Source organism: Equus caballus, chromosome 7 (genome assembly GCF_041296265.1).
Source record: "Equus caballus isolate H_3958 breed thoroughbred chromosome 7, TB-T2T, whole genome shotgun sequence".
Taxonomy (NCBI): domain Eukaryota; kingdom Metazoa; phylum Chordata; class Mammalia; order Perissodactyla; family Equidae; genus Equus; species Equus caballus.
In genome coordinates, this window is record NC_091690.1 from 88295829 (window position 1) to 88310101 (window position 14273).

Genomic DNA, 14273 nt, shown 5'->3' on the forward strand with positions numbered 1-14273 from the left:
GGAGCTCATGCCCAGTCTCACTCTGTCTCGGGACTCCGGGGCGGGTCACCTTTCCAGATGCCAGGCCCTCGGGGGTTGCCTACCCCGCCTGTGAGTGGCGCTACGATGCCTGTGCCAGTCCCTGCTTCCAGACCTGCCGGGACCCCTGGGCAGCCAGCTGCCGGGACGTGCCCAGGTGAGGTGGCGTGGGGTCCAGTGTGTGCACCAGCGGGCTTGGGCATACACGGGCATGAATGGGCTCATGTGTAGTCTGTGGGTGTAGGTGTGAGCGTGTACTGAGGTGTGTGTGTTTACTCATATATTTGTGTATGCATGTTTCGTGTGCTGTGTGTATGGAGATATGCGTACCAGGGTGAACCTGCTGTATATGAACGTATGTGAATATCTTGCATAATGTGCATATAGCTGAGCCCTGTGTGTGTTTGTGTGGGTGGACAAGTGTGCATGGGCTGTACACAGTTGTGCATATGTACATGCGTATGAGTTGCATGTATTTGGGTGTTGGTGCAGCTGAGTGTTTGCACGAGGGTGTGTACACCGCTGTTTCGGCAGTCTGTGTGAACATATATGTAACTGTGTGAATATTGTTGAGTCCTGCGGGTGTGGAGGAGGTAGGTGAGAATGTGCCTAAGTGGAGATGCATGTGAGTGTGTATGGGTGTGTGCACACGCAGACCTTGTTTCTGTTTCCGTCTCCGTCGGAGGGGCCGAGTGTGTGGCATCTATGTTTGGGTATGTATGCTCTTGCACACAGTGTCTTCATGGAGGCTCATGTGAGTGTGTACGTGATAAATACACACGCATGTGTCATAAGAAAGGGTGAGGCCTGTGCTCCATCCAGGTGAGAAGAGGTGACCCTCCCCTCCTGCAGACCGCTTACCTGCTCCCTACTCTGTCCTCAGGGTGGAAGGCTGTGTGCCTGCGTGCCCCGCCCCCAAGGTCCTGGATGAAGTCACACGGAGATGCGTCTACTTGGAGGACTGTGAGTGGCCAGGATTTCTCACCCCTCCCTTGGATTTCCTGAAAATTCCCGGAGTCTCATTGACCAGTCATGCCCAGAGCCCCAGGTCCCTGGAAATGCAGGGTCAGCACAGTGCCCTCTGGGAGGACCCTGTAGAGCAGGCGGAGACCTCATCCTGTCCATTCTCCCTATTTCACGGGAAAAATGAAGCCCAGGGTGGGCAAGGAACTGGCTTAGGGGTCACATGGTGAGAACACAGTACAGCCAGACTTAGACCTGAGGTCTCTTGACTCTGGGCTCAGGGGTTGAGGTATGGGACAGAATCCAGACAGGCTGAGTTCTCTGAGTCATCTAATGCCACGTGATGGAGGCCGCTGGGTTGGTCAGGCAGCCTGACTGGACGTTGGAAGCTGCCTTCCCTCCCTCACTTAGGGTGCCAGTCCAGGAAGCCCACATCACAGCCCTGCCCAGCAATGACCCCCATCCTCTGCGCCTCTTCTCTTGTCTGCCCCAGGTGTGGAGCCTGCGGTCTTGGTTCCCACAGAGGCCCTTGGCAATGAGACCCTGCCTCCCAGTCAAGAGCTGCCCACCCCCAGTGACAAGGAGCTACAGTTTCCACAGGAAACTCCCGGGGTGCCCTCCCACAGGCCAGCACTCACCCCAGCTGCCCCACTCACCACAGCCCTGAACCCACCCATGGCAGCCACTGAGGGGCCTACACTGTCTCCAGGCCCTACCCAGGCCACTCTGCAGCAGCCGCTGGGGGTCACTGCATCTAACCTCCCTGGCCACCCCACAGAGGCCCCAGCCAGCAAGAGAGTGACTGCCAGCCGCCTGGCCACTGCCCATGCCCCAGAGTCCTCATCCCTCCCCCTTTTGAGAAGGACTCTCACACCTGGCATGGAGTCGGGTGCCATGGAGACGACCAGGGTGACTGTGACCTTTGCAGGGAGCCCCAACATCACAGTCTTGTCCCAGCCAACCCCCGGACCTCACTCCCCACTCACGACCAAAGCTGTGACGGTCCTAGGCCCTGGCTCCTTGCCTGTTAAGACAACACCCCTCCAGCCTCTTCCGAGCCTGGAGTTGCCTGCAAGTCCCTCCTCCAGGCCTGTGGCTTCCCCTGGAGTGACCTCTAGGCCCCCCACTTCCTCAGGATCCCAGGAGGCTTTGCTGACACCTGCAGTAACGAAGGTCATGAATGGGACAGGGATCCCCCAGCCCATAGCGGCCCAGAGCTTTTCCAGTCCCAGCAGCCCCCCAGCCAAAGCTGGAACAGCAGAACAGGTTCCTGTCAGTCCCCTGGTGACCAAGAGAGTGGAGATAGTGCCATCCACAGAGAAGGTCCAACCTGGGCCCGGCCAGCCCATGGGCCTGCCAGTGTCCCCACTTCCAAGCCCGCTCCCCACTGCCCCGCCCCGCCCCGCCCGGCACACCACCACAGCCACCCAGCCCCCAGCTCTGCCTGCAGGGACTCCAGCTGCCACCAGCCTGTCCACAGTGGCTCATGGGCTGGGGGCCACATCCTTCATGTCTTTGGAGTCAACTCGGCCACCCCAGCTCCTCTCTGGCCTGCCTCCCGACACCAGCCTGCCCCTGGCCAAGGTGGGCACGTCTGCCCCAGTGGCCACACCAGGCCCCAAAGGCTCCATCAGCTCCCCTCCACTCCAGCAACAGGCCACATCTCTCTCCGTGGCCACGACCCCACCTGCTCGGACACTCAGCCCAGGACTGCCTGTCACCTCAGCTGTTATGGCCCAGGTGCACCCGCCCAGTCACACAGTCCCTCAGGCCACAGGCACAGCTCCAAGCCAGCTTCTGGGAGCCACATTGCCAACCTCTGGAGTGGTGGCCATGGCTGAGGGGGCAGCCTCCACAGTGTCAGTCGCCCCCCGAAAGAGCACCACGGAAAAGATGGCTGTCCTGTCCAAGCAGGTGTCTCTGCCCCAGGGCGCGCCCATGGAGCTCGTGCCTGCTGTGGCCCACACTCTTGCCACCTTGGCAGCCGAGGCCGAGGGCCCCAGGGCCAGCACGGCGCCAGGGGTGCCCACGTCCTCTCCACCGAGCCGCGTCTCAGCCAGGACGGCCTCCCGAGAGAGCGCGCTGGTCTCACTCCCTCTGCTGCCTGAGGCCCAAGGGACCTTGGCGGGACAGGTCCCGGTAGAGCCAGTGGGGGAAGCCACCACTGAGCAGTCTGCACGCTCGGCCCCAGCCCAGAGCATCACGGAGAGTTCAGCCGCGGCCTCGACCACCACCGCTGAGGCCGATACATCTGCCGCCTGTGTCGTGAGTGACTCGTCAGGGTTCTGGCCATCTGGATGGGGACCGTCTGTGCCTGCTCTCCTCCGTGCCACTGGGCTTAGACGCCCCCACGGCCTCACATTCCTGGGCGAGGGGCCAGGCCCGCTGCAGCTTCTTCTTAACCTGCTGCCAGGCTGCGAGACGGTTTAGTTGCCGTCCTCGCCCCTGCCCCAAGCTTCTGGTGCCTGAAAAATCCTCCAGGTTCCTCTGGGCCCCTGATGCCATAGCAGGGTCACACTGTGCTCCATCTGGGCCCCAGGGGCTGATTGGATGGTGCCGTGTAACTCCCAGAGTGTGACAGCATGGGTGTGCCAGGGTGTGCATGTTTGTGTCTGTGTACCTGTGTGGGACTATGTGTACACACATTTGTGTCCACATGGGTGAGACTCAGTGGGAGTGCTCACATACCCGTGTGCGTGTTATGTAGTGTTAAGAGAGTGTGTAACTGTGCATTTGTGAGAAAGAGAGATAAAAACAGTGTTGTATGTGTGTGTGCTCATGTGTGCAAACACATATGGGTGTGCTTGGGTTTCTGTGAGTGTGAGCTAGTGTGTCTGCACGTCTGTGTGCCCGGAGTTCTTGGCACGGGCCAGGTAGAAGTCTCTGGAGTCAGTCCCCTGACCCCTGATCTAGCGCTCAGCCTAGCCCCGGGCCCAGTGGCATGTTGGGTGGGTGGAGGGTGAGGGCACCACTCCCTTGGAGTTTCCCCTCAGGGCCCCTGCCCTCCTAGAGCTTGGGTCGGAAAGGATCTTGTGCCCTCAGGCCGGGGGTGAGTGAGGCAGGGGAGAGAGGGGCTGCACTCAGGCTGTCCCTCCACCCTGTGCTCCAGCCAATCGCCGAGCAGGACTGCGTCCGCCACATCTGCCTGGAGGGCCAGCTGATCCGTGTGAACCAGTCCCAGCACTGTCCCCAGGGTGCCACACCCCCTCGCTGTGGGGTCCTGGGCCTCGCTGTGAGGGTGGGCGGGGACCGATGCTGCCCACTCTGGGAATGTGCCTGTGAGTCCTGGGGTCCACCTGAGCCTCCTGGGTCCCCTGCCTACCCCCACCCCAGCGTGACCTCTGCCCCTGACCTGGGTGCTCCCTGGCCTCAGGGTAACAATGATCTGAATGTGCCCTCCCGTGGGATCTCTCAGTGTGACCCTTGACCTGGCAGATTTCCTACCCTCTCGACCTCTGATCTCTGTGTGACGCCTGCTCTGAGCGTCCCTCCAGCCCCCAGGGCCTCCAAATCACCCAGGAAAAGGCCCAGACACCTGCCCCATATTCCTGGGCGGCCTTGGCCCTGGTGGCATCTGTTTGTTCTCATCCGTGCCCCTCCCCCAGGCCGATGCTCAATCTTCCCTGACCTGAGCTTCGTGACCTTCGATGGGAGCCATGTTGCCCTGTTCAAGGAGGCCATCTACATCCTCAGCCAGAGCCCAGACGAAATTGTCACCGTCCACGTCCTTGACTGCAAAAGTGCCAATCTGGTGACTGCCCCCTGCTTTTCGGGACTCAGGGGTTTGACTCGGCTTGAAGGGGAGATTGAGCAGTGAGTTGGGTTTTGAGAGGTCAGACATTAGGACAGATGCAGAAGCTCCCTCTCTCCCCCAGCGGTGTTCTGGAAGGGGTGCATGGGGAAAGGGTGAGTGAAGTGTACCACTCCTGGCTCTTCCCGGGGTCTGCGCCACCCCAGCTTGTGCCAGCTGCCTAGACCCATGTGGCCAGCACTGACGTGCCCAGGAACTGGGGTGCCACTCCAGGGATGCGGCCTGTGGTCAAGGGTGCCAGCTGCAGGGATCGCCTGCTAGGATGCCCCCCTGAGCCAGGTGGAAGGAAGCAGCTTTTTTTATTTCAGCTGGGCTTGCGTGAGGTTAGGTGAAGCCAGAAATGTTCCGTGGGATCCTGTACCATCTGCACAGTCCCCGTGGGTGCCCCGGCATATTGTTGGAGGGGGGCGTGGTCAGGGAGTGCTGGCACTTGCTGTCCAGGGTGAGGATGTGGCAGGACTGGGCCCTGGGTTGATGAGGGCTGGGCTCTCTCTGCAGGGACACCTCAACTGGCCCCCGTTCTGTCTGGTGTTGCTGAATGTGACTCACCTGACCCATCAGGTCATCATCGACCGCTTCAACCGGAAGGTGAGGCCATCGCAGAGCTGGTGCCCCGGGCAAGCCAGCAGTCAGCAGAGGGGCAGGGCGTGGGCCGGGGGCCTTGAGGCCCGTGCACGACTGGAGGCAGGCGTGGGGAGGGGACCCTCTTAGAGAAAAATAATGAGTGGAAGTGATTTTACTTAGAATACTTGTGTCCACCTGATGTCAAGAGAGAAAAAATACCAGGAGGAATATTGTGACGGAGAGGAAGTTAGGGTGGAAGAGACAGTAGCCTTAAATGATTGTGGTTAAAATATCTTGCTTCTGCAATTTTTAGAAAATTACACGGCCATGTGAACACATTCCTAGGGCCCCTCCCAAGAAGGGCACTATGTAAGTGAGGAGTCCTAAATTTAAGCTTCATTAACTTCACATGAAGCCCGGCTCTGTCAAGGAGGCCGGGTATGAGATACTTCAGCCGGGGGTCTGCCTCTGCTCCTGCCAAGAGGTGGGCGAGAGGAGGTAATTCGTCTCCTCTTTAGGTCCCAAACTCCTGCCTCTCCCCACCCGTTCGTGAGCCAAGGCCTGCAGGGCTCCTGGTGGAATCTGCCCTTGAACCAAACACAGGGGCCACCACGTCCTGTGGGGCTCTCAGGAGCAGGGCTCAGGGCAGTGGATTTTCTAGGAGATGGAAGCTTAAGCAAAAAAAAAAAAAAACTCCCTGGTTTCATGCCTTACTAATTTTTATTTTTCCACTTTTAAAAATTAAGGTATAGTTTACGTACAGTAAAATTTACCTTTGTTTGTGTGCAATTCTACAGATTTTAACAAACAACCACAGTTGTGTAACCACCATCACAATCATGATGTAGAACAGCTCCATCACCCCCAAACATTGCCCTGTGCCATTTTGTTGTCAACCCCTCGTCCCACCCCCTGACAAACACTGTCTTCTGTCCCTATAGTTTTGCTTTTTCCAGAATGCCATGTAAATGGAATGAGAGTGTGTAGAGAGAGTCACCCATGTTGCTGCACATATCAGTAGTTTGGTCTTTTTGGTTGTTGAGTAGTATTCCATTGTATGGATATACCACCATTAGTTTACCCATTTGCCGCTTGAAAGACCTTTGGGTTGTTTCCAGTTTTTGGTGAAAACAAATAAACATTTATGTAAAGGTTTTGATGGATAGAGTCACCAGGAGTGGATGGCTGGGTGTATGGTAAGGGGATGTTTAACTTTACAATAACTTGCCAGATTATTTTCCAAAGTGGGCATTTAGCATTCCTGCCAACCACGTGTGAGAGTTCTGGTTGTTTCACATCCTTCCCAGCACTTTGTAGCATCCATTTCCTTTTATTTTTTTCGGTCATTCTAATCAGTGTATAATAGGATCTCACGTTTTTAGTTTGCATTTCCCTAATTACTCAGAAAAGGTTTATTTTCCATGGTATGTCTTCTTTGGCGAAGTGTCTGTTCAAATCTTTTGTGCATTTTAAAGATTATGTTGTCTGTTTTATTGAGTTTGGGAATTCTTTGTATATTTTGGTTACAAGTCCTTTATTAGACATAAATATTATCTCCTGACCTATGGCATGTTCTTTTGTTCACCTACAAGTGTTTTTCTTTTTTTTTCTTCTTAAAGATTGGCACCTGAGCTAACAACTATTGCCAGTCTTTTTTTTTTTTTCCTTCTTCTTCTCCCTAAAGCCCCCCAGTACAAGCTGTATATTCCAGTTGTGAGTGCCTCTGGTTGTGCCATGTGGGACACCACCTCAGCATGGCCTGATAAGCAGTGCCATGTCCGCATCCAGGAGCCAAACTGGCGAAACCCTGGGCCACTGAAGCAGAGTGCACAGACTTAGCCACCTGGCCATGGCCTGGCCCCTACCAGTGTATTTCAAAGGGCAGAAGTTATTAGATGTTTTTAAAAATTTATTTTTAATTTATTATTATTTTTTTTTTGGTAAGGAAGATTGTCCCTGAGCTAACATCTGTGCCAGTCTTCCTCTGTTGTGTATGTGGGATGCTGCCACAGCATGGCTTGATGAGCAGTGTGAAGGTCCATGCCTGGGATCCGCACTCACGAACCCCGGGCTGCTGAAATGGAGTGTGTGAACTTAACCACTATGCCACTGGGCTGGCTCCCAGAAGTTATTGGTTTTGAGGGAGTCCAGTTACCAATTTTTTCTTTTATAGATCATGATTTTGATGTTGATCTAACAAACCTTTGGCAAAGTCTCAAAGATTTTCTCTTATGTTTTCTTCTAGAAGTTTTATAGTTTTAGGCATTACTTTAAGGTGTATGTTGTGTTTTAAGTCAATTTTTATAAATGGTGTTAGGTGTGGGTCAAGATTCACTTTTTTGCATATGGATACTCAATTGTTCCAGCACCGTTTGTTGAAGAGGCTATCCTGTCTCCATTGAATTTGTCTGTGCGTCTTTGTCAAAAATCAATTGACTGTTAATGTTTGGGTTTATTTCTAGACTTTTAATATTGTTCCATTAATCTATATATTTGGCCTTTCACCAATGCCACACTGTCCAGATAACTGTTGCTTTTTATTAAATTAGATAGTATGAGTCTTCCAACTTTCTTCCTTTTCAAAAGTTGTCTTGGTTATTTTAATCCTGTATCTTTCCATATAAATTTAGAATCAGCTTGTTGATTTCTAGAAAACATTGTGCTAGGATTTTGATTGGAATTGGTTTAAATATATAGTTATTTGGGGGGAGAAGTGCAATCTAAACATTAGTGAGTTTTCCAATCCATGAACATGGTACATCTCTCTATTAGTTTAGGTCTTCTCTGATTTTTTCATTGGTGTTTTTTAGTTTTCAGTGTAAGAATCTTGCACATATTTTGTTAGATTTATCTCTAAATATTTCATATTTTTGCTGCTATTATAAATGATTCTATTGTTTTTATTTTGCTTTCTAACTGCTCATTGTAATATGTGCAAATACAACTGATTTTTGTGTTTGTAAAAACACCATTGAGTTTTTGTTTAGCTGGTTGTGTGTACACATGATTTTTGCATGTTGACCTTGTATCTTACAACCTTGTTAAACTCACTTATTAGTTCTTGTAGATTCTTCATTTTTTTCTAGATAGACGATTTTGTCTTCTCCAAATAGAGACAGTTTTATTTCGTACTTGCCAATGTGTATGTTTTTTATTTATTTTTCTTGCTCGTTGCACTAGCTGGACCTCTAGTATGATGTTGAGTAAGAGGGATTGACAGCCAACATCCTTGTTTTGTGTCTGATCTTAGGGAGAAGGTGTTCAGTCTTTCACTGTAAAGAATGGAGCTAGTTATTTGCTTTTGGTAGATGTCCTTTGTCGGGTTAAGAAAGTCTCCTTCTCATTGTAGTTTTCCGAGAGTTATTATTACCTTGAGCAGTTATTGAATTTTGTCAAATGTTTTTTTTGTGCATCTATTGAGAGAATCATATTCTTTTTCTTTTTTAGACCTTCTTTTACAAGATCACAATATTTTTTGTGTTTACATGAAAGAGGAAAGATTTTCAAATTTATTTTTAATAAATTGCTTACAAAGAATAGTTTTATTTAGAGAACATTTTATTTTAAAAAAAAACTAAGTCAAACATTTACAACAATAGAAAAAGTTTCTTCATTAAACATGTTTAAAAGTAGAAGACAGTTTACCTTAAGCAAAAGAAACTATAATCCTGGGATTTAATAACTGTGCAATCAAATTTTAAGTGTGATCAGATGAGTTCAATTTAACTGTCATGTTAAAAAAATTCTTGGATTCTCTGGATTTTCTAGTTTCAATTTTCCAGCTTTAATATCTTCCAATTACCAATTTTGAAGGTCTGTTATTATTATTGTCTTATGATTCTGGCAGTCCTTGATTCAGCAAGGATATTGTAAAGTACACAGAGAGGTATTTACTGCTCGTTTAGGCCCCAATGTTGTGTGAGTTTCACTGATTATTTTTTCTTAAAAGTATTTGAGCTGTCTGTGAGAATGCCTTTCTTGACCATTCCTGCTTGGAAAGCTTCCTGAAGGTATGGAACTTCAATCTTGATGTTACTGAGGTCAGACCAGTGGTTTGCTTCAGGAGATTTTGTCGTGGGGCACCCACAAAGAGAGCAAACTACTGATGGAGACACCACAATTTAGCCTTTTATTGTCACCATTCCTCAGACTATTTTTTTGTACTTAATTTTTTAGAACAGTTTAAGGCTCACAACAAAATTGAGAGGCAGATACGGAGATTTCTCATATACCCCTGCCCCTACACATGCATAGCCTCCCCCATTATCAGCACCACTCACCAGAATGGTGCATTTGTCACCAGTGATGAACCTACATTAACACATGTTAATCACCCAAAGTCTATAGTTTACTGTAGGGTTCACTCCGGGTGTTGTACATTCTATGGGTTTGGGCAAATGTATAATGACATATATTCATCGTTATAATATTATGCAGAGTATTTGCACTGCCCTCAAAATCCTTTCTGCTCTGCCTGTTCATCCCCTCCCCATAACCGCTGATCTTTCTACTGTCTCCATAGTTTTGCCTTTTGCAGAATGTCAGATAGTTGGAATTATATAGTATGTAGGCTTTTCAGATTAACTTCTTTTGCTTAGTAATATGCACTTAAGTTTCCTCCATGTCTTTTCATGGCTTGATAGCTCATTTCTTTTTAGCACTGAATAATATTCCACTGGTCTTCTTTAGACTATTAATATGATGAATTATTTTGATTTTCAAATGTTAAACCAGTCTTGCATTCCTGGAATTAACTTCACTTGATAAGAATATGTTACCCTTTTTATATATTGTTGCATCTCCTTGAGGTGTATTAGTCTAAATTTTCCTATAATATGTTAGTTTAGTTTTGATGCCAGAGTAACGCAGGCCTCATATAATGAATTGGAAAATATTTCCCCTCCCCTTTTTTTGTTGTTGTTCTTCTGAATCTTTTTTTTTTTTTTGGTTATTTCTTTTTTATTGAGTTCATAATAGTTTACATCAATGTGAGATTTCATTTGTACATTATTTCTTGACTGTCACCATGTAAGGGCTCCCCTTCACCTCTAGTGCCCCCCCTTCCCCTGGTAACCACTGAGCTATTTTCTTTGTCCCAGTACTTGTTTATATTCCACATGAGTGATATCATCTGGTGTTTGTCTGTCTCAGACTGGCTTATTTCGCTTAGCACAATTCCCTCTAGGTCCTTCCATGTTATTGCAAATGGGATGAATTTGTCTTCTTTTCTGGCTGAGGAGTATTCCATTGTACATATATACCACGTATTCTTTATCTTATCATCAGTCCATGGGCACTTGGGTTGCTTCCAGGTCTTGGCTAGTGTGAATAGTGCTTCGATGAACATAGGGGTGCATATGTTACTTTGGATTGTTGGTTTCAAATTGTTTGGGTAGATACCCAGTAGTGGGATGGCTGGGTCATATGGTAGGTCTATTTTTAGTTTTTTGAGGCATACCCATACTGTTTTCCATAGTGGTTGCACCAGTTTGCATTCCCACCAGCAGTGTGTGAGGGTTCCCTTCTCTCCACACTCTCTCCAACATTTGTTATTTGTAGTCTTAGTGATTATAGCCATTTTAACAGGCGTAAGATGGTATCTTAGTGTAGTTTTGATTTGCGTTTCCCTGATGATTAGTGATGTTGACCATCTTTTCATGTGTTTATTGGCCATCTGTATATCTTTGGAAAAATGTCTGTTCATATCCTCTGCCCACTTTTTGATCAGGTTGTTTGCTTTTTTATTGTTCGTTTGTGTGAGTTCCTTATATATTATGGAGATTAACCCCTTGTTAGATATATGATTTGCAAATATTTTCTCCCAATTGATGGGTTGTCTCTTTGTTTTGATCCTAGTTTCTTTTGCGTTGCAGAAGCTTTTTAGTCTGATGAATTCCCACTTGTTTATTTTTTCTTTTGTTTCCTTTGTCTGAGAGGACACGGTATTTGAAAAGATCCTTTGTAGTTCAATGTCAAAGAGCATACTACCAATATTGTCTTCCAGGAGTTTTATAGGTTCAGGACGTATCTTCAAGTCTTTGATCCATTTTGAGTTTATTTTTGTGTATGGTGTGAGATAGTGGTCTACCTTTTGTATGTGGCTGTCCAGTTTTCCCAACACCATTTATTGAAGAGACTATCTTTTCTCCATTGCATGTTCTTGGCACCTTTGTCGAAGATTAGCTGACCATAGATGTGTGGTTTTATTTCTGGGCTTTCAGTTCTGTTCCATTGATCTGTGTGCCTCTTTTTGTACCAGTACCACACTGTTTTGGTCACTATGGCTTTGTAGTACATTTTGAAGTCAGGGATTGTGATACCTCCAGGTTTGTTCCTTTTTCTCAGGATTGCCTTAGCAATTCAGGGTCTTTGATTGCCCCATATGAATTTTAGTATTCTTTGCTCTATTTCCGTGAAGAATGTCATTGGGATTCTGATAGGGATTGCATTGAATCTGTAGATTGCTTTGGGTAATATGGACATTTTAACTATGTTTATTCTTCCAATCCATGAGCAAGGAATCTCTTTAAGTCATTATCAGTTTCTCTCAGCAATGTCTTGCAGTTTTCTTTGTATAAGTCCTTCATCTCCTTGGTTAAATTTATTCCTAGGTACTTTATTTTTTTAGTTGCGATTGCAAATGGAATTATACTTTTCGTTCTCTTTCTGTAAGTTCGTTGTTGGAGTATAGAAAAACAACTGATTTTTGTAAGTTGACTCTGTACCCTGCAACTTTACTGTAGTTGTTAATTATTTCTATTAGTTTTCCAATGGATTTTTCAGGGTTTTCTATATATAAGATCATGTCATCTGCAAACAGCAAGAGTTTCACTTCTTCCCTCCCTATTTGGATTTCTTTTATTCCTTTCTCTTGCCTAATTGCTCTGGCCAAAACCTCCGGTACTATGTTGAATAAGAGCGGTGATAAAGGGCATCCTTGTCTCATTCCTGTTTTCAGGGGGACGGTGCTCAGTTTTTGCCCATTGATGATGATGTTGGCTGTGGGTCTGTCATATATAGCCTTTATTATGTTGAGATAATTTCCTTCTGTCCCCATTTTGTTAAGAGTTTTTATCATAAATGGCTGTTGGATCTTGTCAAATGCGTTCTCTGCATCTATTGAGATGATCATGTGGTTTTTATTCCTCAGTTTGTTGATGTGGTGTATCACGTTGATTGATTTGTGGATGTTGGACCATCCCTGTGTCCCTGGTATGAATCCCACTTGATCGTGATGTATGATACCTTTTTTCTCTTTTGAGGGAGATTAGCCCTGAGCTAACTGCTGGCAATCCTCCTCTTTTTGCTGAGGAAGGCTGACCCTGAGCTAACATCTGTGCCCATCTTCCTCTCATATGTGGAATGCCTACCACATCATGGCTTGCCAAACAGTGCCATGTCGGCACCCGGGATCCGAACCGGCGAACCCCGGGCCGCTGAAGCGGAATGTGCGCACTTAACTGCTGCGCCACCGGGCCGGCCCCAGATACTTTTGATGTACTGCTGAATTCGGGTTGCCAAAATTTTGTTGAGAATTTTTGCATCTATGTTCATCAGCGATATTGGCCTGTAGTTCTCTTTTTTTGGCTGTCCTTGTCAGGCGTTGGTATCAGTGTGATGTTAGCCACATAGAATGTGTTAGGAAGTGTTGCATCTCCCCTAATTTTTGGAATAGCTTGAAAAGGATGGGTATGAAATCCTCTCTGAAAGTCTGGTAGAATTCCCCAGGAAAGGTGTCTGATCCTGGGGTTTTATTCTTTGGGATGCTTTTGATTGCTGTTTCAGTCTCTTTCCTTATGAGTGGTCTGTTCAGATTGTCTGCTTCTTCTTGGCTTAGCTTTGGGAGGTTGTAAGAGTCTAAGAATTTATCCATTTCCTCTAGGTTATCCATTTTGTTGGTGTATAGTTTTTCGTAGTATTCTCTTATAATCCGTTGTATTTCTGTGGAGTCTGTTGTTATTTCTCCTTCTTCATTTCTGATTTTGTTTATTTGAGCTTTCTCTTTCTTTTTATTTGTAAGTCTGGCTAGGGGTTTGTCAATTTTATCTTCTCAAAGAACCAGCTCTTTGTTTCATTGATCCTTTCTACTGCCTTTTTTGTTTCAACAGCATTTATTTCTGCTCTGATTTTTATTATTTCTCTCCTTCTGCTAACTTTGGGCTTTGCTTGTTCTTTTTCTAATTCAGTTAGGTGTAATTTGAGATTGCTTAGTTAGGATTTTTCTTGTTTGTTAAGGTGTGCCTGTATTGCGATGAATTTCCCTCTTAATACAGCTTTTGCTGCATCCCATATGAGTTGGTATGGCATGTTATCATTTTTATTTGTCTCCAGATATTTTTTGATTTCTTCTTTAATTTCTTCAATGATCCATTGCTTGTTCAATAGTGTATTGTTTAGTCTCCACATCTTTGTCCCTTTCTCAGATTTTTTTCTTGTAATTAATTTCTAGCTTTATAGCATTATGATCAGAGAAGATGCTTGTTATTATTTCAATTTTTTAAAATTTATAGAGGCTTGCCTTGTTTCCCAACATATGGTCTATCCTTGAGAATGTTCCATGCGCACTTGAGAAGAATGTGTATTCTGCTGCTTTTGGATGGAGTGTTCTATACATGTCTTTTTAATTTTCTAGAAGAGTTAGTGTAGACATGGTAATACTATTATTTCATCCTTAAGTATTTGGTAGAATTCAAGTGAAGCCATCTGGGCCTGGAGTTTTCTTTTGGGGAGGTTTTAAAATACATATTAAATTTCTTTAAAAGATATAGGGCTAGTCTGGTTGCCTATTTCTTCTTTGTTGAGCTTGGGTAGTTTGCATCTTTCACAGAATTTGTGCATTTCATCCAAGTTGTCAGATTTATAGGCATTAAGTTGTTCTTCATATACTCTTGCTATCCTTTTGTCTGTAGGATCTGTA

At 46.6% G+C, this 14273-nt stretch overlaps 1 protein-coding gene and 1 non-coding gene across 2 annotated transcripts in view; one reads left to right on the plus strand and one right to left on the minus strand.

Annotated features, from left to right (window-relative positions):
- OTOG (otogelin) overlaps positions 1–14273 on the plus strand; it is a 95007-nt gene that overhangs the window by 57054 nt on the left and 23680 nt on the right. Inside the window, exons 33-38 of the mRNA XM_003365430.4 lie at positions 58–175; positions 902–981; positions 1475–3246; positions 4091–4259; positions 4587–4732; positions 5291–5380. Of these exons, the coding sequence (XP_003365478.3) occupies positions 58–175; positions 902–981; positions 1475–3246; positions 4091–4259; positions 4587–4732; positions 5291–5380 (2375 nt within the window). The remainder of the gene's footprint in view (positions 1–57; positions 176–901; positions 982–1474; positions 3247–4090; positions 4260–4586; positions 4733–5290; positions 5381–14273) is intronic.
- Positions 9391–9506, minus strand: LOC111774528 (small nucleolar RNA SNORD89). Its single transcript, XR_002809524.1, has one exon. It is a non-coding gene; the product is annotated as a small nucleolar RNA SNORD89 (small nucleolar RNA).